At 33.6% G+C, this 20,165-nt stretch overlaps 2 protein-coding genes and 1 long non-coding RNA gene across 3 annotated transcripts in view; 2 read left to right on the top strand and 1 right to left on the bottom strand.

The window, feature by feature from the left end:
* The window catches only part of LOC133205716 (uncharacterized), a 306,161-nt gene that overhangs the window by 80,388 nt on the left and 205,608 nt on the right, over nucleotides 1–20,165 (top strand). The window lies entirely within an intron of this gene.
* On the bottom strand, nucleotides 2,555–7,150 carry LOC133205601 (uncharacterized). Its single transcript, XM_061341440.1, has 2 exons — nucleotides 6,993–7,150; nucleotides 2,555–5,998 (listed from the first exon to the last, which is right to left on the bottom strand). The coding sequence occupies exon 2, from the start codon at nucleotides 5,984–5,986 to the stop codon at nucleotides 4,652–4,654; it is 1,335 nt and encodes a 444-aa protein (XP_061197424.1). The 5' UTR covers nucleotides 5,987–5,998; nucleotides 6,993–7,150; the 3' UTR covers nucleotides 2,555–4,651.
* On the top strand, nucleotides 9,579–19,408 carry LOC133205589 (protein KRI1 homolog). The gene is made up of 18 exons (XM_061341430.1): nucleotides 9,579–9,698; nucleotides 11,259–11,335; nucleotides 11,431–11,536; nucleotides 11,653–11,758; nucleotides 12,451–12,537; nucleotides 13,370–13,448; nucleotides 13,570–13,650; nucleotides 13,783–13,886; nucleotides 14,140–14,266; nucleotides 14,708–14,803; nucleotides 14,990–15,160; nucleotides 15,300–15,384; nucleotides 16,277–16,380; nucleotides 16,590–16,698; nucleotides 16,849–16,979; nucleotides 17,150–17,214; nucleotides 18,256–18,363; nucleotides 18,629–19,408. Exons 1-18 carry the CDS (start codon nucleotides 9,599–9,601, stop codon nucleotides 19,365–19,367), a joined length of 2,475 nt encoding a protein of 824 aa, XP_061197414.1. The 5' UTR covers nucleotides 9,579–9,598; the 3' UTR covers nucleotides 19,368–19,408.

The raw sequence follows: 20,165 nt of genomic DNA, 5'->3' as shown, positions 1-20,165 counted from the left end.
CATTTATATTTCGTAAATTATCTTTTAATAAATTTCATCACAAGTTCACTTGTGTTACAAATATGAAACAGATGTGTCAGACTCTGTAGTATCTTTTATCTCAAGCTCAGCAGGATATATCGTGTCGACATAAAAATGGAAATAACCATTGTTAATTGACAATACGTCGTCGATATATCTAAATGTCGAGTTGAAGGCCACAGCAAGTGTGTTCTTCTTATCTCGTAAAAGATTTTGAACAAATTTTGCTTCTCATGAATACGAAAATAGGTCTGCTCATAACGGGGACAATTGGTACCCATGGGAATTCCAATAGATTGTTGTAAGACCTGGTCTCCAAAAACCACATAGATATTGTCAATCAGAAACTCGAGCATCTTTTTAATGTCAACTTCAGAGTACTTGTGTGTACAATCAGATTGTTTTTGACAAAGTAATTTTGCAAATGACCAATGACAAGGTAAGTAAATTTACGAGTTCCATTTTTATTGAAAAAGCAGCTGTCAACGATGTCAGAAAGTCTGGACTTTAATTTATCGTGGGGAATAGTTGTATATAAAGTTGAAAAGTCGTAAGTTTTTATGTTGTTAATTTTGGTAAAATTTTGTGATTTCAAATGTTCCAAAAGTCCCTTTGAATTTTTTTAGCATCCACATCTGATTTTCACCACTTTTCGAATATATTGTTGCACAGTACTCTTGAAGTTTCCCCTTCACCACTGTTAATATCTTAGTGAGTAGTAAAGAAAGAGGCTTGGTAGAACATTTACTGGAACCCGCTGTGTATCTTTGTTATATTTGTACAAAAATACATAAATGTTGGGATATATTTTACCCCACGATTTCTGCTACAATACCATTTATTGCAATTACACCAATATATAAGTTATACCATAATGTTTATCTCTATCATTGAGATATATACTGTGTGTGGGTGTGGGTGTATGTGTGTGTGTGTTAAAAAGAATTGAGATCAGATATTAAGTTGCATTAAACTTTATCATCGATCTTACAATGCTTTTGTTCATGCATATAAATATCAATATTTATTAAATAGAATGTTGACGATTGTAACATTTTACTGACATTTTACCTTCTGGAGCTTAAAAAATATTATATACTAAGTATAGGAGGTAAAAAAAGGTAGCGTCCTGTGGCAAAACATATCATCAACAAACCAAAAAAAAGGAAAAGTATATTTTCATCTTGAAGTACATTGATACGTGACAAATGTCGCCAGGTACGACCTCACTGACCATCATGCGTTCCCCTTCAACTGTTCCACCTCAGTTCTTCCCTTTCTCTCTCTCTACTTAGTAATTCCATTTGGTCTTCCTCGCTTTCTTTTCCTTACGAAATCCATGTTAATATAAATTTCATGCTTTATCTGGTGTCTATTCTGAAAATATATTTGTGGATAGTAGTAAGATTCTTGCTCTTTCATATAGTTTCGGATTTGAGTTCTTACCCTCTTATTTTCTTTCTTGGTGATTCTCCAGAGCTTGAAACAATATAGCAATACTGATATGACATTTGTATTGAAGATTCTTAGTTTGGTTCTTGTGTTGTACTGTGCCGACTTCCATACTTGGTTCAGGGATGAAAATTAAAGCACTTAGGGCTAGGCCTAGGACGAGATATAAGAACTTCCGGTTAGGGTTGTAGTGTACGATAAAACCTAAGACCTCAGAATGGAAAACTCGGAAGTCTCTGGTTTCATCCAACATTTATAATCCCAACCGGAAGTTTTTGTATCTCGTCTAAAGTCTTAAAATATATCGAGGTAATTTTCTAGGAATAAATGAGTGGTTTACAATAAAGAGGCTCAACGAGGGACGTCTGAAAGGATTTATTTGACATGAAAAAAGTCTCTTGAAGCGAACGATGCCATGTTAAAGTAGGTTAATGATTGATATATTAATAAAATACGAGCTTGAAGCGGAGGTGCCTGAAATTAAGCTAGGTACCTTGTGGAAAGAAAAAGAAGGAGGTGACCCCATATACGAAACAAATGCCTGTGACTCCTCCCGTGTCCAGATGCAAAAAAAAAAAAAAATTAAAAATAGTTGTGTTCCCCGATTTTATCACAACTTTTACTTATCCAGTCTTGCATCTATAGATGATGCTGCGCCTACGTACGCACATGACCAGTAATACTTCGCTTATATTTGATCATTTATCATTTCCATAGTTGTAATACCTACATTGACCAGGTTTGTATTCTTGCTGCCTCTATGGATATGCACCTGCAGTTATGCATCGCATGGTACACGACTATATATGATCAGAAGATAAACTTGTGCATCCTAAATAAAATTATACTTGTACATGTATGTCCTTGAATGTAAGACTACATATTGACTTTTTTTCATAATTTTAAAAGCCTAACTAAAAGATGCGTGCAAACGGTGCATGCAAAAACAAATCAAAAGCCAAAGTACACGACCAAAAGTGAGTCATCATTTCATTTTCCACTACTTTTACACAAAATTTTCATGACACTTTTTTTCGCGAAATTGTAGCAGGTAGAGAAAGAGAGAAAAAAAAATCTCGAACAAAGGCAAATGTTGTATCTTTAATAATACAAATATACTCGAAAAGGAATTTTTTGCAAGCAGCAAAATCAAGCGAAAATAAAGTTCTAGTGATTGTACTCTTACACAAAATTTTCGTGACACCTTTTTTCGCGAAATTGTAGCAGGTAGAGAGAGAGAAAAAAAATAACGAACGATGGCAAATGTTGTATCTTTAATAGTACAAATATACTCGAAAAGGAAATTTTTGCAAGCAGCAAAATCAAGCGAAAATAAAGTTCTAGTGAATTTTGAAACAATGGTTACCAGTACATAAATTTCATTGAATAAAGAAATTAAATGAAAACTTATTGTGGGATCAATTTTAGCCCATTTTTTCCACTCAATTATACAAAATTGTCCACATTTTCTTTTCCTAAGATGCTCAGCAAAATGTGACACATTGATCATTGAAAATAATTTATGAAATCATTAAAACAAAATTTCTAACATCAAAATAATGTACCCGGTAGTTTATTTTTAAATATTTCTTTAAATTAAAATTTCAATTTCGCAATTAACACGTGATATACCGCTAAAAGATTAAATTATTTTGAAATAAGGCGAAGAAACTGTAAATAATTCGGCATTTCATGCTGTTATATAAATAAAAAATGAGCCACAACTAACGTTGCAGTATGTATTTTTCCCCCAAAGGCATTTTTTCTATGAAATACGTAGTTTAAAAAATGACTATATAATAGCCAGGTACTGTACTCGAACTGCAGTTACATTGTGTTTGTATATGCTCTAATTTCATCGACTTCAATATCCTAAAAAGATTAAATGTGAAGTTTTCAGACAACAACGCAATTTTCCCCCTTTCCTATAAAAAAATAATAATAATAACCTTTATGAATACTGCACAACTCTGTATTATTTTTATTGACAGTAATTGGTACTATACGGTATTTAAATTATATGCACTGTCAGATGATAGCAGTAAAAACAAGATTATACCTACACAAAAATGCAGAGTATTGCATATTTGTTCCTTTCTGCCACTCATAATACGTACATCTACACAAATATTCTTTTGAAAAAAATTATAATAGGTATCAAATGAGTATGATTTTTTGTACCCTGCTTTTTAAAATTCGCATACAATACAAATATAGAGGCCCCACGCCCTTCAAAAGGTTCATAACTACCCAAGAAATCTCAACTTACTATCAAATATACATATGAGTTATTCGAAGAAACAGAAAAGGGTATAAAGACAATAGAAAACGTTCATATTAAATTTATTATTATTAAATTTTTCTCCTTCAGATTTCACATTGATTTTTAACAACTCAAGCAGTAAATACATACATAAATGATAAAACATTAGTATACGCATTATACTTGTACAAAAATATATGGAAATGTTGGGATATATTTTACACCATGATTACTGATAACAACACCAAATATTGTAATTATACCAATATATAAGTTATACATTTGTTATCTATGTCATTGATATATACATATTCTGCATGTGTATTAAAAAAATTAAGATACATGTATTTGCATCGAACATTTTCATCGATCCTACAATTTTTGTTCATGCAGATTGATCTTTATTAACTAAATGTTGATGACTGACATCCTTCTCGAGCTTGATAATGAGATTTCAACATAAGATATTTTGGAAGTAAAATAGGTAGTGATCTATGGAAAAAAAAATCATCAAACCAAAAATTGCAATGTATATTTTCATCTTAAAGTACATTTAAGTTCGATTTTTTTTCGAGTAATAACTATGCTTCATAAGAATAAGTAGTCAAGTTTTGGTGTTTGTTTGTATACAGCACTCTATGCCTTAAATTATGCTTAAAATAATGATTTTAAAAATTAAAATAATGAATACCAACTTGACCAACAAGATGCTTATATGAAAATCATCTCAATACCATTGCAACAATAATTAACAAAATCATGTGTTATACAGTTGTGTAAAAAAAGAAAAATAAATATTGTTGAGATAAATTAAATACAACATATGATATAAAAAGATACAAAAATACAAATATTTAAGTTATTGAAAGCACCATGCAGCATCACAAAATAGAACTTGTTGTTTTCATCTCAAGCTCACAACTTTTTAAAATGCCTATCTGTCATTGGAACCCATCTTCTACCAAGGATTTCAGAAATTTCCTCGTTAGTTGTCTCGTAAGATCTTGCAGTCTTTCTAAAATCTGCATCTCTAAAGGTGTTGTCCGTTTTGGGACCGTCACATCTTTTCAGAAGTCCATTTTTGCGCACAATATATTTCTGAAGAGAAGGCTTTGTTTTGGCAATCAGAAGTGCGGTCGCTGTAGATATCCTTTCGCTGATGACAAGTGTATGCAGCTTTGGACAACTCCTGACCAGCATCAAAAAGGCGGCATCACCACGGTCATGAAAAGTTCGAGGTCCATGTGTTCGTGGGATTCGCTTTTGAACAAAACTCTCAAGTATTTTGTGGTAATAGTGGACAATCCAAACAGCCGTCTCGTGTGGGAATTTCAAATTTGCTGAATCGTAAACGATACGGTTTACAGGGGCGTGAGGTTGAAGCATCAACGGTGTTTTTGTGTGACCACGAACTTCCAAAGTCACGCGGAAATTTGGCGCCATTTCCTTGAGTAGACGCCACGCATCGTCTGACACTGGGTCAGCATTACAAGTATAACGTCCTTGAATTATATGAAGGTTACTGACCCCTGATGATGCAAGAATTACAATCACTTCGTCATCAAGGTGCTGGGGACTTGTTCTCAGCGTTTGTAAATTATCGAACAGAGTGACATCAAGAATGGGATGTGGAACTTTCGTGAAGTTCAAAATTTCCAGTGTCTGAATCGTGTCGCTACAGTTATTGGCAATTGCTTCAAACAAGCCAGAAACTTCAACTTCGTCTAACATAAGATTGTTCAGTTTCAGGTCTTTAAGCAATTTCATGTTTTGAAGAAGATGGCGAAGCTCTTCCATCATTTTCCCTCCGGTTCCATGCAAGATAACACCGGTTATGCCCCGTGTCTCGCAAGTAAAAGTAAAATGGAACGTATGCAGTAAGGGCATTGGGAATTCATCGAAATAACCCAGAAATGCACGGAGTATGCGGATAAACTCGTATACATGCTGAAAGTCATGAATGGGCGTGATAGTGATTTTTTTGAAGAGATATCCCACCCTGTGCAGACAAATTTGCGTTTTCCTTGGACAAGTTTCTCGCTGATATCCTTTAAAAATGCTGTACCTTCTTTTTGTCAAGATATTTCCTTTCAGCATAAAATGTTCCCAGACTCTTGGAGCATAGAATGTTTCGTACCACCGGCGACAAACTTGTGAGGCCTCGTGCCGATGACGAGGTTCTAACAGAGTGAATATGTCCTCCAACAGGATGTCTGGTAAATCCTCCCAGTCACTCTCCTCTTCCAACATCTTATATCTATTCTGTAAAAGTGAAAGTAAAAATCTCAGTTTCTAAACCATCTATGTAAATTGAATATAAGTTGTGTACATTGTTATATAATTGTCCTTTCAAAAAAGATTGGCACTTAAGACTTCACAGTATACGTTTATCACCTACTGTTTACAGGTGCTTGTGTTTTGATTCAGTTTATGTACTAGAAGCCGTTGGCAAGTTTATTCGAAAAGCAAAATGGAACTTTTGTATATAAAAAAGAGAATTATATACTGAGTTTTAGAGGGATCCGTTTCTTAAGGGTACGAGTTTTTAATTGTTCAGCTTTAGCAGAGATCCCAGAGGTAGAAGCAATGCTGCTTTTAAAATACATACACTAGTGGCAGACAACTCGCACTAGTAAATATAATATTTCCCGCGAAATACGAGTATAGAATGAATACGGAGTTACAGTAAGTCTCCCTCTCTCTCTCTATATATATATATATATCAACAAATGAATGAGTTAATATAACCAGATCTTTATTAGTAAATTCGTTTTAACGAGATCGTTATGCGTTCCTTGAAACACGGCTTGTTCTATTTTCAAAACATGCAACCAGTGAATGTATTGGCCTTCGAACACAACAAATGGGTAAGTTTCGGTGGAAACTACACATTTTGATCAGAATGAAAATCTACCCACGGACAAAATAACATCTGTGTGTGGCTATAACATTCCAGAAATAATAAAAGTTTGATGTTGATTTATATAGAAACAAGGTAAATTTTGATCATCCGTTGGAAAATTAATTAATGTCACCATAACTGTTTAATCTGAAAGAAATATGTTTAAACAATAGTATCCCTTTTCATACAATTTGCTTTGAATCCGTTGCTTATTTTAATTGGCGCTAGCAGAACCCTTAATTCATTGTGTAATGATCTTAATCAAAATCAAAAGAGAGATAAAGACAGAGATGCCTGACGGTGGCCTCTAATGAGATTTCTAGGAAAATGAAGTCATCTTCATCCATAACTTACCGTGCTGTTTCTACATCAAAATACCGTCCGCTTAGAGCAGGTCCACTTTTATGTTTGGAAATCCTTTCTACGACTCGATTATAAACTGCGTCTACAAAATACACGCGTGCCAACACTGTCTTCTTTGTTTTGCAACCGTTTTGGCTCCAGCTGCGTCTAATCTAGTCATCACAAGGCTGTGCGGTGAGTACGTGTGTTTACTTATGTTCCAGGGGTACCGAGGGGGTCTGTCCAGAAAGCTGTCGGTTGCTTCTTTTGCGTCATGAGGAGAGACAATCAGGGCTGAATCAATATATCGATATATTCATAAGTATCGATATTCAAGAGTGTATCATATCGAAATGTTAAATTCCAACACAATATAAGACAGACAGTTTACTTCAAATCTTTGCAAAAATTGGAAATTTTTAAATACCAAAGATTACATTTGACCATTTTGAAATCAAACTAACCTATGATGAAATGAACATTTAAGTATGTTAATAATTATTGCATTCACATATGTGCACCTTAAATTGGGACATGTACTTAATCACTACTTTCACATGTTGGGTCTACAATTGACAAAGGTTTTTAAAAAACATTGTCTTCAAAAAATATATCTTAAGACAAAACGAATACTAATCTCAAATACATTAAGAATCGTTAAAAACAATTTTATCGTACCAAAATTTTTCGTTCAATATACAGTCCTAAAACAGTCCTTTTCTTTTAATTGTAATGTAGAAGACCAGTGGCGGATTTAAGGGGGAGCACATCCGGCGCCCCCTAAAATTGTCAAAGTTAGCGTAAATCATAGTTTCGTCGAGAAAATGTAAAATAAAAATGTCTACTCGTAGACCTCATTTTTACCCTACAAAATCTCTACAATCCAGGAGCTTCCGGGGGCTTCGCCCCCTAGGACCCCACAAGGGCTTCGCCCTGGACCCACTATAACTGCCTACTTCTTGCGCCCCCCCCCCCCAACTTCAATTCCTGGATCCGCGCCTGAAGACTTCTTTTATAAGGTATGCATGACAATTATTAAGTTAGAATAGAATGGAATGGAATAGAATGTAGTGGAATAGAATGGTGTGTCATAAATAGCTTAATTAGTAAAGTGTGTTGTTTTTAATTACAAACCAAGCATTTTTTTCCAACATTGTTAGCACTAGTAAACAAATAGAAATCTAAAAAAAAAAAATCAGGATTTTTATTTATTGAATTAAGTACTTGAAATACAGTGAATACCGTAGTGGATTTATTCTTTTGCGGCATGCATGCATATTTTCTGTAATTGCAAACTGCACATATTCATTTATGGGACATAGAGAGAGATTTGAAGTTTACATTATTGAATATTTTCGATAAAATTCCATATTGAAAGAAATTTCCAGACCGATAAATTTATCATGAAAAACAACTTCTATATCTGAAAAATAATAATAAAAAAAACTACGAATTTCGGGTATATATAATATCTTTTTAATTATTAAAATAAATAAATCTACATGTATACGGTCATTATACTTATACTAAGCATTAAAAAAGTTTAATATCGTTGAAATGAAAACTACATGTATATATCAGGGCCGTTTTGGTGTTTCTTGATAGGGGGTGCGGAATATCGGGTCTGGGGGAGGTACTTCTTCCTCCGAGTCAAAGATTTGTGTTTAATTGGGTACCATTTAAGTGGGTTCTGTTCAATTTTTTTTTAACATATTAATTAAATAAACAAAACCTAGCAACATTACTTATAACAGAGGAACAATGAATTCATTTTACTTAAAAATAATATTTTTGAGAGTTTTTTTTCCTTTTGGTTAAAAGATGGTGGGAGTGTGGGTACCCAATGTCCCTCGCCCCACCCCCATGTGAAGATAACGAACAGACATAAACCCTACACAGGCCCATAGGAAGCAACTTCAGTTGGGGGGGGGGCACAACCATACATATTCAGTTGAGGGGGCACTATCAACTACCAAAAATTTCTTGACAAGCAAAAAAAAAAAAAAAAAAAAAGGTCATCAGACGTTTTTATTGAGGGGGCACAAGCATATAGCATATAACATCTATGTTTTCTATAGTAAATTTCGTATTTACTTAAAGTAGTATTTATTTAAAGTAGTATTTCGGCAAAATCATTGGGGGGGGGGGGGGCGCCCGTGCCCCCGGTTCCTTCGGCCATGCTACATGCAGGTGCATGATAGTATATTGTTGTACACAAAAATTGAAGTTATATCATGTTTGTCATGAAGTTTACTTGTTAATTTGCCATCAGTGCCTTCATTTTTAAAGAAATTTCTTTTCTTTTACTAAATTAGTAAAATACCCAAACATGAAGCAGATGTCAGACTCCGTAGGCCTAATGTCTATTAAATGTTGAATTGAAGGCTTCAGCATATAATATATCATATCCTGGCGATAAAATTTCACGATCATGTGGTATTGAAAATACAAATATTAAGCATGTTTTCTTTTCTTTCTTCGCTGATAACCTCCTCCATTTCCTCCAGGACGTAGTCCAACACAACACAGGACGATCGAATGATATAAAATTACGACGTAATTTACGTACAACTTATCTTTCACCCTAGAAGGAAAAAAAAAATAAAAACAAAAGCACGATGTCCGAAAGTTCCGATGAGGATTCTGGTGGATTTAAGATAAATAAATCATATGCATCTAAATATAACGATTGGCGAAGAAGAGAAGAGCTACAGAAACGTAAGAAATAAGTGGAACATTTCTATATTATTCTGAAGAAGCCTTCACAGTATGGCATTTGTACACCATCAGATTATCATCATTATGCTCGACAAATCTCTATTTTTTTTTCTTTTTTGTGTAGTTGTACTTAATTCTGTACAATTGATTGAAGTTATTGTGAACTTAAATATTAATGAGTATTGATTTTTGTCAAGATACAGCTTATTACTGTCGTTTATAGCTACAGGACTGTAGCTCTGTGGTCGAGAAAATTTGGCCAGATAAACCAGAGAGTTTGTAAAAAAGCATAGGCATATAAGAGCATCTTTTATACATCTATGTAAAAAGTAAAAAAAATTTGATTTACATCACCTCCTTTTTTTGTCACTCGCTTCAGGTATTATTTCTTGTAGGCCTATTTTATGTGTTCCACCACCAAAACCATGGTATTCGTTAATTAACTATATATTTTACTCATAATCTGTTACTTTATTTACCTTTCAGCAGTTCCAAAGAGCCCTAAATCATATGGCCCAGGATTGTCAGTTTTAAAAATTCATATTCCGACATCCATGTTGGGGTCATGGTAAGATAACACACCTGAGTTTTATAATGTTTAATTTCTTTTTAATATCTATATTGCATCAGGGGTGTGCAATTACAAAAATTAGTTACTAGCCCATCGGGCTAGTGGCAGTAACAGTTACTAGCCCAAGGTTGCCAGTCACTAGCCCTTTAACTACCGAAAACAATACATGTATTAGTATAACAACAAGGTAAAAAAAAAAACATTTAACATGTTTAAGTTGAAATAAATAAAACAAATAATGGTTTGCACTTTGTTATTGTTAGGTACTTTTCCCTATTTTTATCAACTATAATTGTCACTGAAAGGACTGGTGATAGCAACACACAATACGTGTAGGTTAAAACAAATTAAAGATTATGATTTACAACAAAGTTAATTCGTACATCAATTGAGTCGACATAAATATACTTTTGTTTTAGATTTACTAGCCCGATGGGCTAACGCAGTATAGATTTATGATAGCCCGACCTTTAAAATTGGTAGCCCCGGGCGTCTGCGATGGTAATTGCACACCCCTGTGCATTCTTTTAAAGATAATATTAATGTTATGTGAACCCCCCCCCCCCCCCCCATTTTAATAAGATTTTCCCAACATGGATGTCTTAATGTGAATTATTAAAACTGACATTCCAAGGCCATATAAGAAAGGTAAATAAATTAACAAGATTATGAGTAAAATATATGGTTAATTAATAGATACTGTGCTTTGGTAGGGGGAATACATAAAATACAAGAAATAATACCAGAAGCAAGCAACAAAGAAGTGGCAGTGTATATTGAAGGTTTTTACATTGCTTGGATCTGTAGCTCTCTGGCTTGTATGAACTACCATTTCTAGAACTTAAAAATGAATACATGCAAAATGTTTTTTTTTTTCACCTTAATTTATGCATCAGGGCATTGATAATTTTGTAGATGCATACATATACAAATACAATTAAGATTAAAATTCTCCAAACAATGAAACCAGTTAGGTTTTGTTTCTACAGTCAGAGATCGATATGGAGATGATGCAGAATTAGAAGAAGATTCCAGCTCCTCTGAATCTGAGGATGAAGATGCTGAGGTAAATTTGGATAGCTGTTGCTGTAAAGAAAAAAAAATATCCATGATTCATCACTGCATTTTGATTCTAGTATAGTTTTAAATTTTGTCATTCAGGCACTTACTGCACAATTAGAAGAAGACTGGTTTAAGACATTGGCAGCACTTAAAAGCAAAGATCCAAGAATTTATGATAAAAATGTCAAGTTTTATCATAGTGAAGGTAAGCATGCAAGCTTAGTGAATTTTTTAATAGAATGAAGTATTTGACGTTGATCACAAGCTTCTGCAGTATTGCTTTGTCTTTTTTTTTTTTAAATTTATGTTTTTTGTACATAGAAGAAAAAAGTGATGATAGCTCAGATGAACCTGGACCGAGCAATAAGAAAGAAAAGCCAGTGTATCTGAAAGATTACCAGCGAAAGGTTATTCTGGAAAAGGAAGGGTAAGTCTGTGTATCTTTACCTGCATTTTTATATTGTAGCAATTAGTAAAAATTAAATGTTTTGTTTTTGACAGTATTATTTATAAGTATTTAACGATCCAAGCATTTATTTTATAAATAAGTGCAGGAATTAATGGGCGAATGTTGTTAATATAAGTTTATGAGCATTGATTCATTTGAACGTTTTTTTGTATACATTGGTTAAAAATTAGTGTTTCAAAATCATACCAAATTTACTATCGATTATCAACTTGAATTGGTAACATATAATCAATTATAAGATCAATAGTTTGAACTTTAATTTATTGGTTAAATTAAATATAGTTAACCATGAACATTCAGATATCCTCATAAATGAAAACAATATTTCAATACAAATCTGCGAGACCAACTTTAATTTAGGTATAGTAGAAATATTTGTGATTTGCAAGAAAAATAGAGGTAGAGTCCTTTGATTTTGTTAAAGGATTAACCAGTTTGTATAAAAACATATTTTGAAAAAAAAAATTAGAGACAATTGAGTTTAAAATTTTTTATCAATTGTCAACAACGTGCTGCCTTCAGCGATGATTTTTCAGTAGTCGACAACTATCATAACAACACTATTAAAAATATCATCCTTTTTGTACAAAGTTTATTGGAATTATAGTTCAGGTGTAATGTCAGTGAAATTTTGTCATTTATGTTTCCAGTATGGTAAGTGATGAGGAAAGTGATGAAGATGAAGAGATCAGCCATGAACCAGGGTATTATGAAGAACAAGAGGAGATCAAAAAGAGGTAGGGATAGATACATGTATGTCTCAAGTGTTAAAAGAGACGGGATAGATACATGTATGTGTTAAGTGCTAGACAGGAAATATACCTGTATGTGTTAAGTCTTAGACAGGATAGATACATGTATACATGTGTTAAGTGTTAGTTAGGATAGATACATGTATGTGTTAAGTGTTAGACAGGATAGATACATGTGTTAAGTGTTAGTTAGGATAGATACATGTATGTGTTAAGTGTTAGACAGGATAGATACATGTATGTCTTCAGTGTTGGAAGAGACAGGATAGATACATGTACATCTTTAGTGTTAGAAGAGATAGGATAGATACATGTAAATCTTTAGTGTTAGAAGAGACAGGATAGATACATGTATATATTTAGTGTTAGAAGAGACAGGATAGATACATGTATATCTTTTGTGTTAGAAGAGACAGGATAGATACATGTACATCTTTAGTGTTAGAAGAGACAGGATAGATACATGTAAATCTTTAGTGTTAGAAGAGACAGGATAGATACATGTACATCTTTAGTGTTAGACAGGATAGATACATGTATATCTTTAGCATTAGAAGAGACAGGATGTGTTAATTGTATCTTTATTTGTTATGAAGAGATGACATTTAATTGAATTTCATATTCTATATTGCAAAGCATTGTAATAATTGATTTTAAGAACCAGATACAGTAATTAAATAATTGATTTTACATTTTAGTTTTTTAAGGCATAGTGTTAGTCAGAACCAAATCATGGCAAATAGATACATGCATGTATATTGTACAGAATATTTCATGTTTACTTTTCAAATGTAAAATGGCTTTGATTTTATTTTAGTTTTAAAGAAAAACTGGCTGAAGAATCTGATTCAGAGGGGGAACTTTTTACAAAAAGGTTGAAAACAAAAGAGCAAGAGGCAAGTTCAAAAACAACTTTAAATGTTTGAGGAATTAGTGATGTGCATACTTATTTCATATTGCAGATATCTGAACAAGTAGAGAAGAATTTATTCCATTGTAGTGTTTGTGTTTTTTTAGGAGGAGGAGGAGAAAGATTATATCAAATGGTTGAAGGATCAGAAAGATTTAGAGGAAAGAGACCCAGTAGGAGTAGAACTGGTAATAATCTCACCTTCTCCAAAATTATAAAGCAGTACATTACTGGTTTAATGAATGGATATATTTAAAAAGTTCCTTAGTAAGCACTACTTAATAGAAGAGAGATTTACACTGTGGGTGTTTTATTATTAGGCTCCACTGAAGAGTTACTGGAATGATCCTAAGCTTAGTGCAAATGAAAAATTCCTCAGAGATTTGATACTGAATAAAGGATACATTGATAAAGATGGTAGAAGGTATGCTGAATATGTAATTATTGGAAAAATCCCTTCATTACTCACATTAACAATTAAAGAACTGCAAATGACAAGTCAGAAAAAAAATGTTTATGGTCCAATACCTCTCATTCTTAATAGTGAATTTCTTTAAACAAAGTAATACTTTAAAAAAATTTCCAAATTTAAGGATAATTGTAGTAAATCCTTGTATTAATATAATAATTGACTACTAAGTAACTAACCTATTTTTATTGATCCTTTTTTACAACAGATTACCTTCCTACAATGAGATAGTGGATGATGGGGAGGGGTTTTCTGAGGAGGAGGAAATTCTGGAAAGAGAAGATCAGTTTGAAAGAAAATACAACTTCAGATTTGAAGAGCCAGACCCTGACTTTGTATGTCAGTTGTTTTTACGTTTAAAATGTGTGAATAAACACTTACAGGAATCATCTGATAATTGCAAAAATAGAATAGAGTTCATTATTACTTCTCAAAAAGTAATCAGGATTACTTTTCAAAAACCTTTATTGCAAACATACTGGTAGAAATATTATATCTACCTGACAGATTGGTGATTTTATTTTTAAGTAGAAGTATGAAACAAAAAGTATAACAAATAAAAAAGAATTCTAGATATTGAAAATAAACCTTAAAGAAATAATAATCAAGAAAATTTATTTTTTTTAAAGAGTAAACATTTGACCATCATTCACATTTTGTATTAAACATGGTGTTCTTGAAAACAAAATACAGTTGACAAACATATACCAACATTGCCAATTAAGGAACTCTACATGCTGAATAATGGGCATAAAAATTCAAGAATTTTTTTGTAGATCAAGTCATACCCTCGAACCATTAAAGATTCAGTGCGTCAGAAGGACACAAAGAGAGCAGAGAAAAGAAAAGAGCTGAAAAAGAGGAAAGATATGGTGAGTGGTACAAAACAGACACAAAAACAGGATGCTCTTTCAACCTCAATCATTTTTCATAAAAACAAAGTATTAATTCATTGAAAGGCAATAATTGATAAGATTTGTTTTTGACAAAATATCAAGAAAGTGTGTTATATATTTCTCTTAGAAAGTAGAAACTGCAGGAAGATTTTTTTTTTACAGGAAAAACAAAAGATTAAGGAGGAAGTCAAACAGCTGAAAAACCTAAAAAGAAAGGAGATAATGGATAAAATAGATAAACTAAGGGAGATAACTGGTGATCCAGACCTAGACTTTAACGAGGAGGATTTAGAAACAGACTTTGATCCTCAGAAACATGATGAAATGATGAAGGTCATTGTTTTAACAAAATAAAAAGGATTTTTAGTGAGATTCTGCAGATTGTTTACTTGCAATGTAAAGATCTTAAAAATATAATTTATTTATGCATAGATTGTAACTTTAATTTTACTGTTAATATTTTGCTTTTTAGAAATACTTTGATGATGAGTTTTATGAGATGGAGGAGGGAGACCAGAAGCCAGAGGCACCAGCTGATATAGAGGATATCCAGTGTGGTATGTACCAGCTGATATAGAGGATATCCAGTATGGTACATGTATGTACCAGCTGATATAGAGGATATCCAGTGTGGTATGTACCAGCTGATATAGAGGATATCCAGTGTGGTATGTGTCAGCTGATATAGAGGATATCCAGTGTGGTATGTACCAGCTAATATAGAGGATATCCAATGTGGGATGACCCAGCTGATATAGAGGATATCCAGTGTGGTATGTACAAGCTGATATAGAGGATATCCAGTGTGGTATGTACAAGCTGATATAGAGGATATCCAGTGTGGTATATACCAGCTGATATAGAGGATATCCAATGTGGTATGTACCAGCTGATATAGAGGATATCCAGTGTGGTATGTACAAGTTGACATAGAGGATATCCAATGTGGTATGTATGGAGAAATGTAGGATCTGCTATGGTTTTAGGTTAGATATTATTTTTATCCAACAACTTGTATGTTTTTTATCCCCAGTCCTTGACAAGGGGATAAAAAAAAAACAGTGAGTTAGGCAAAAATCTTATATTTAACCACATTATTGATGGGTACAAACTTTGTAGAAATAAGACTTTCAAAAATACTACTATAGATGTGGTACTTAATACATGTAGGCCCTATAAGGCACTGCCTAACGGAAGAAGTGTGTAGTGGTAATGTATGTACATATAAATGTAGAGGTAATGTATTTTATTTTATAGTGGTAATGAGTATGTAGTGGTAATTGCAATTTTGAAATTGTAGCTGTAATGTAATGCACCCATTATAGGTTAATAGTCATAAGTATACAACATATTTGTTTCACACTATACATAGGAGGTTACACATGCACAATGAGAAGTGAAAGATTTATTGCAAACATGACTTTTAGACCTAACGATTCACTGTTACAGAGAACTGGGATGAGTGGAATGGAGGGGATGTGAAGGGATATGACGAGGAGTACAATGATATTGATGATAATTATGAACCACACGTAGATGATCCTGACTTTTGTGTAAGTACAGAAAGTAACCATTTCATTAATGACAATGAAACTTTAGAAAGTTATGGGTATATAAAGCATTTAAATTGTATACCTAGTATATATAATTTGTCTGCCTCTATGGCATTACTTGCTGTTAGGGTTTGACCTTTTATTAATTTCATCTGAGAACCTAAAAAACAAAAGATGATTCAATTATTTCTTATTTTCCTCTGCTTTAGATGGATGATGACTATGACCCAACAAAAATTGTTAGTCGAAAAAAGAATAAGAAGAGGAAATCAAAGTTTGTGGAGGCAGTCACAACTTCTAAACCTACATTTGACCCAAGTAAGTTAAATGTTTCTGAACATTATGAGACATTAGCTACATACACACTATCATGTGAGCAAATAGTAAAATGCGAGTTAATCAATTTTTTAACTGAAATGTTTCTTTGTTTTATGAATTGAATATGGTGATGCTTTGGTTTGAAAACAGATGAGAAGACTTTTGAGGAGTACTTTGAAGAATATTATAAACTGGACTATGAAGACATTGTAGCAGGACAGCCATGTCGATTTAAGTACAGAAATGTTACACCAAACAGTTACGGCCTAGAAGTGGATGAGGTAATGTGTTTTGTTTTTTTTTTCAATCGATTGCAATTTTTTTTTGTATTTACACTATAGTAATGTTTGTAATCTTTCAATGAATTTTATAATAAAGCATCATCACACATGTATGCAATACAGCATCTTTGAAAGATATCAAGGGTAAAGTACTTTTTCCACTTCAACAGATTTTGAAATGCAGAGATAAAGAGTTAAATGCTTGGGTTTCTGTGAAGAAAATGAGTCAGTACAGGTAATACAGGTGACTCTCGATGGCTCGAACTCCAATCTCTCGAAGTTCTCAATCTCTCGAAGTGAACCTCCGGTCCCATTTTTTCCTCTATATAACTAAGCAAACTTACTTCTGATCTCTCGAACTTCCGATCTCTCGAAGTTCTCTATCTCTCGAACAAAGACCTGGGTCCCGTTACACACATTTCATTGTTTTTACTCTCTATCTCTCGAAGTTTTGATTGCGCGTGTGTACGCACCAATTAAGTGTAAACTTAATGCAGCTTGGAGTTACCTGGATAACAGTGAACACCTGGGGCTGGCATGGAGGTGTTAATTGGGTGTTTACATAGATGACACTACCTGTGAGCATCCGAGTGTTGATATAATTAATTGGTTATACTTGGTAAATTATAAACAAATTGCTTCACAACTTTTGACAGTGGGACGACGATTTTAAGAAAATAATTTAAGAGACGTGTCAATAATTTTTCATAGATTATGAAGTCTACATAATCCCAGTATGGCAAACATTGCACAAGAAATCTTATCTCAAGAACTGAATACCGATTTAATATGAGAAATCTGGTGAACGACCCGATCAATCGTGGGGGGTAGCCATACCGACGATTGCTATTCAGGTGTCATGTAATCACGAAATGAGAACAAATAAATATTGAAACTTATAGAGATCGTTTTATTTTTTCAAAATACGATCATTGTTGTCGAAATCAAGTGAATTACCTGTAAAATACGAATGAAAACCAAACGTGCAATGACATTATAAACATATACTTCCGGTATTGTTAATATAAGAACAATGATGATCGGAACTGAAAATTCCGGATTTTATTCACTTTCTATCTCTCTAACCCCTTGATCTCTCGAACTTTTCTTGCGGTCCCTTGAACTTCGAGAGATCAAGAGTCACCTGTATATTAGATATTTAATTAACCTTGGCAGATCTCTTTCAAATTTTAAAGAAAATATACTTGAAATTAATTTTCCTATAATAAGATTATTGTTTTAAGATGTTGAGGCGTAAAGTAGTTTATTTTCCCAGAGAAAAGGAGGAGGAGGAGAGAGAGGTGAAGATTTTTGAGAGCAAAGGTAAAAACCAGAGAAAGAAGATGAACGTATTGTTGTCACTAAATGAAGAAACAGAGGAAATGTAAGTTTATACGAAGATTTCAATTGTCATTTCTGTTCTGGAATACTTGTTAGTTTTTTTCTCACATTGCCATGCAGAAGAGAAATATTGCAAAACAGTTATTTAGAAATAGTTTTGATTTAAATGTACATGTTTGTAATTGATTCTTAGAATTCAAAGACAAAGCAATAAGTCATTACACAGATGTTTTAAGAGATTTATCAATGCCATAAGCTTGTGTATATAAGTGAATATGTTTGATACCATGTATATTTTTTTCTTTCAGACCAGTTAAAAAGGTCAGTGCAACTTCAACAAAGAGCTCACCTGGAAAGAAAAAGAAACGGAAGAATGCTGACAATGAGAGCATTGACAATTCTGAAGGTCAGACTGTGAAAAAGTCCAAAAAAGATAATCTGAATGATAGTAAAGAAATCAAAGGTGGGATGTTTACAAGGAAAATAGACAAGAGGAGTAAGTCAGTGGTGAAAGAAAGCCCAAAGAAGAGGGATAGAAAACAAGAGAGCAGAAATATCGGAAAAGATGTGTATGTAAAAATTGATAGCAATGACATGAGCATGGTTTCTGATAGTGAGAAGAAAATAAGAGAATCAAAAGAACACGAAGAAAAGGTAAAGTTCCATTCAGAGAGTGAAGAAAGCAAAACAAAACACACTGAAAAGGGTAAAAAAAGTAAAAAGAAGAAAAGTCAAGATGATGGGAAGACCTTGTCACAGGAGGCATCTGAAAATGACACAGGGAACAGGCTATCAGGTGGAATAAAGGAGGCAAAAAGACTAGACACAGTGAATTCACCAGAGGACAATAGTGTGACTACTACCCCCACAGAGTATCAGCAAATGTCTGGTGACACAAGCAAAAAGAGGAAAAACAAGAGGAAAAAGAAGAAAAAGAAGGGAGGACCTCCTAAATTATCTAGTGAGAGACTTCTGGCTTTTGGAATCAATCCGAAGAAAGTCAAGTACATGAACATTAATAAGTTTAAAGAGCAGACACAAGGTTGAGATAGCTAATGGTGTTGTCTGACAATAAAATGTTAATAGTAGCATTTGTTGATTGGTTCTTTATACATGTAAATACCCTTTATTAAACATTAAATTCATATGGCATCATCAACATTTACTTCTGTATGGGACATTAAATACTGAAGTTTATTCCTTCATTTGGCTTTCTTTAGTGACTGTACCCTACTGATGCGTTAACTATTGCAACATCCGATGGTATTCCTGTCTGTGAAATCATCCTTAAGTAGTTTTCCTGTTCATTAGGGCCCTGCTCTGCGGGTGCCCTACAGTGATCAGTCTGTCCGTCCTTCCGTCCATCTGTCCGTCCGAGATCTCTTGTCCGGAGCATATCTTCTCTCTCCTTGGCCCAATCTGGCTCATACTTCACCCACAGAGTGTCTTTGGGTAAAGGGTGTGCAGTGACCTTGAACCATGTTTCAAGGTCAAGGTCATAGCAGAATTATATGAAAAATCCTTGTCTGGAGCATATCTTCTCTCCTCTTGATCCAATGTGGCTCATACTTCACTCGCAGAGTGGTACTGGTTAATGGATGTGCAGTGACCTTGAACAAAGTTTTTAGGTCAAGGTCAAAAATAGCCTCTCTGTTTAAATCCATGTCCGGAGCATATCCTCTCTCCTTGGCGCATACTTCACCCACAGAGTGCCTTGGGTAAAGGGTGTGCAGTGACCTTGAACCATGTTTCTAGGTCTAAGGTCAAGGTCATAGCAGAATTATATGAAAAATCCTTGTCTGGAGCATATCTTCTCTTCTCTTGGTCCAGTGTGGCTCATGCTTC

This window comes from Saccostrea echinata, unplaced genomic scaffold, assembly GCF_033153115.1.
Source record: "Saccostrea echinata isolate AGI-Se365-2 ecotype Australia unplaced genomic scaffold, CSIRO_AGI_Sech_v1 ptg000002l, whole genome shotgun sequence".
Taxonomy (NCBI): domain Eukaryota; kingdom Metazoa; phylum Mollusca; class Bivalvia; order Ostreida; family Ostreidae; genus Saccostrea; species Saccostrea echinata.
The sequence above is the reverse complement of the archived record's forward strand: the minus strand, read 5'-3'. Positions and strand labels throughout refer to the sequence as shown.

What these genes read in the sequence shown, in the direction of transcription:
- LOC133205601 (XM_061341440.1), bottom strand. Translation starts at nt 5,986, where the DNA reads ATGTTGGAAGAGGAGAGTGACTGGGAGGATTTACCAGACATCCTGTTG.
- LOC133205589 (XM_061341430.1), top strand. Translation starts at nt 9,599, where the DNA reads ATGTCCGAAAGTTCCGATGAGGATTCTGGTGGATTTAAGATAAATAAA. An exon ending in AACATGATGAAATGATGAAG is followed by an intron (nt 15,161 to 15,299) that starts GTCATTGTTTTA and finishes TTTGCTTTTTAG; the next exon opens with AAATACTTTGATGATGAGTT. An exon ending in ACGGCCTAGAAGTGGATGAG is followed by an intron (nt 16,980 to 17,149) that starts GTAATGTGTTTT and finishes CCACTTCAACAG; the next exon opens with ATTTTGAAATGCAGAGATAA.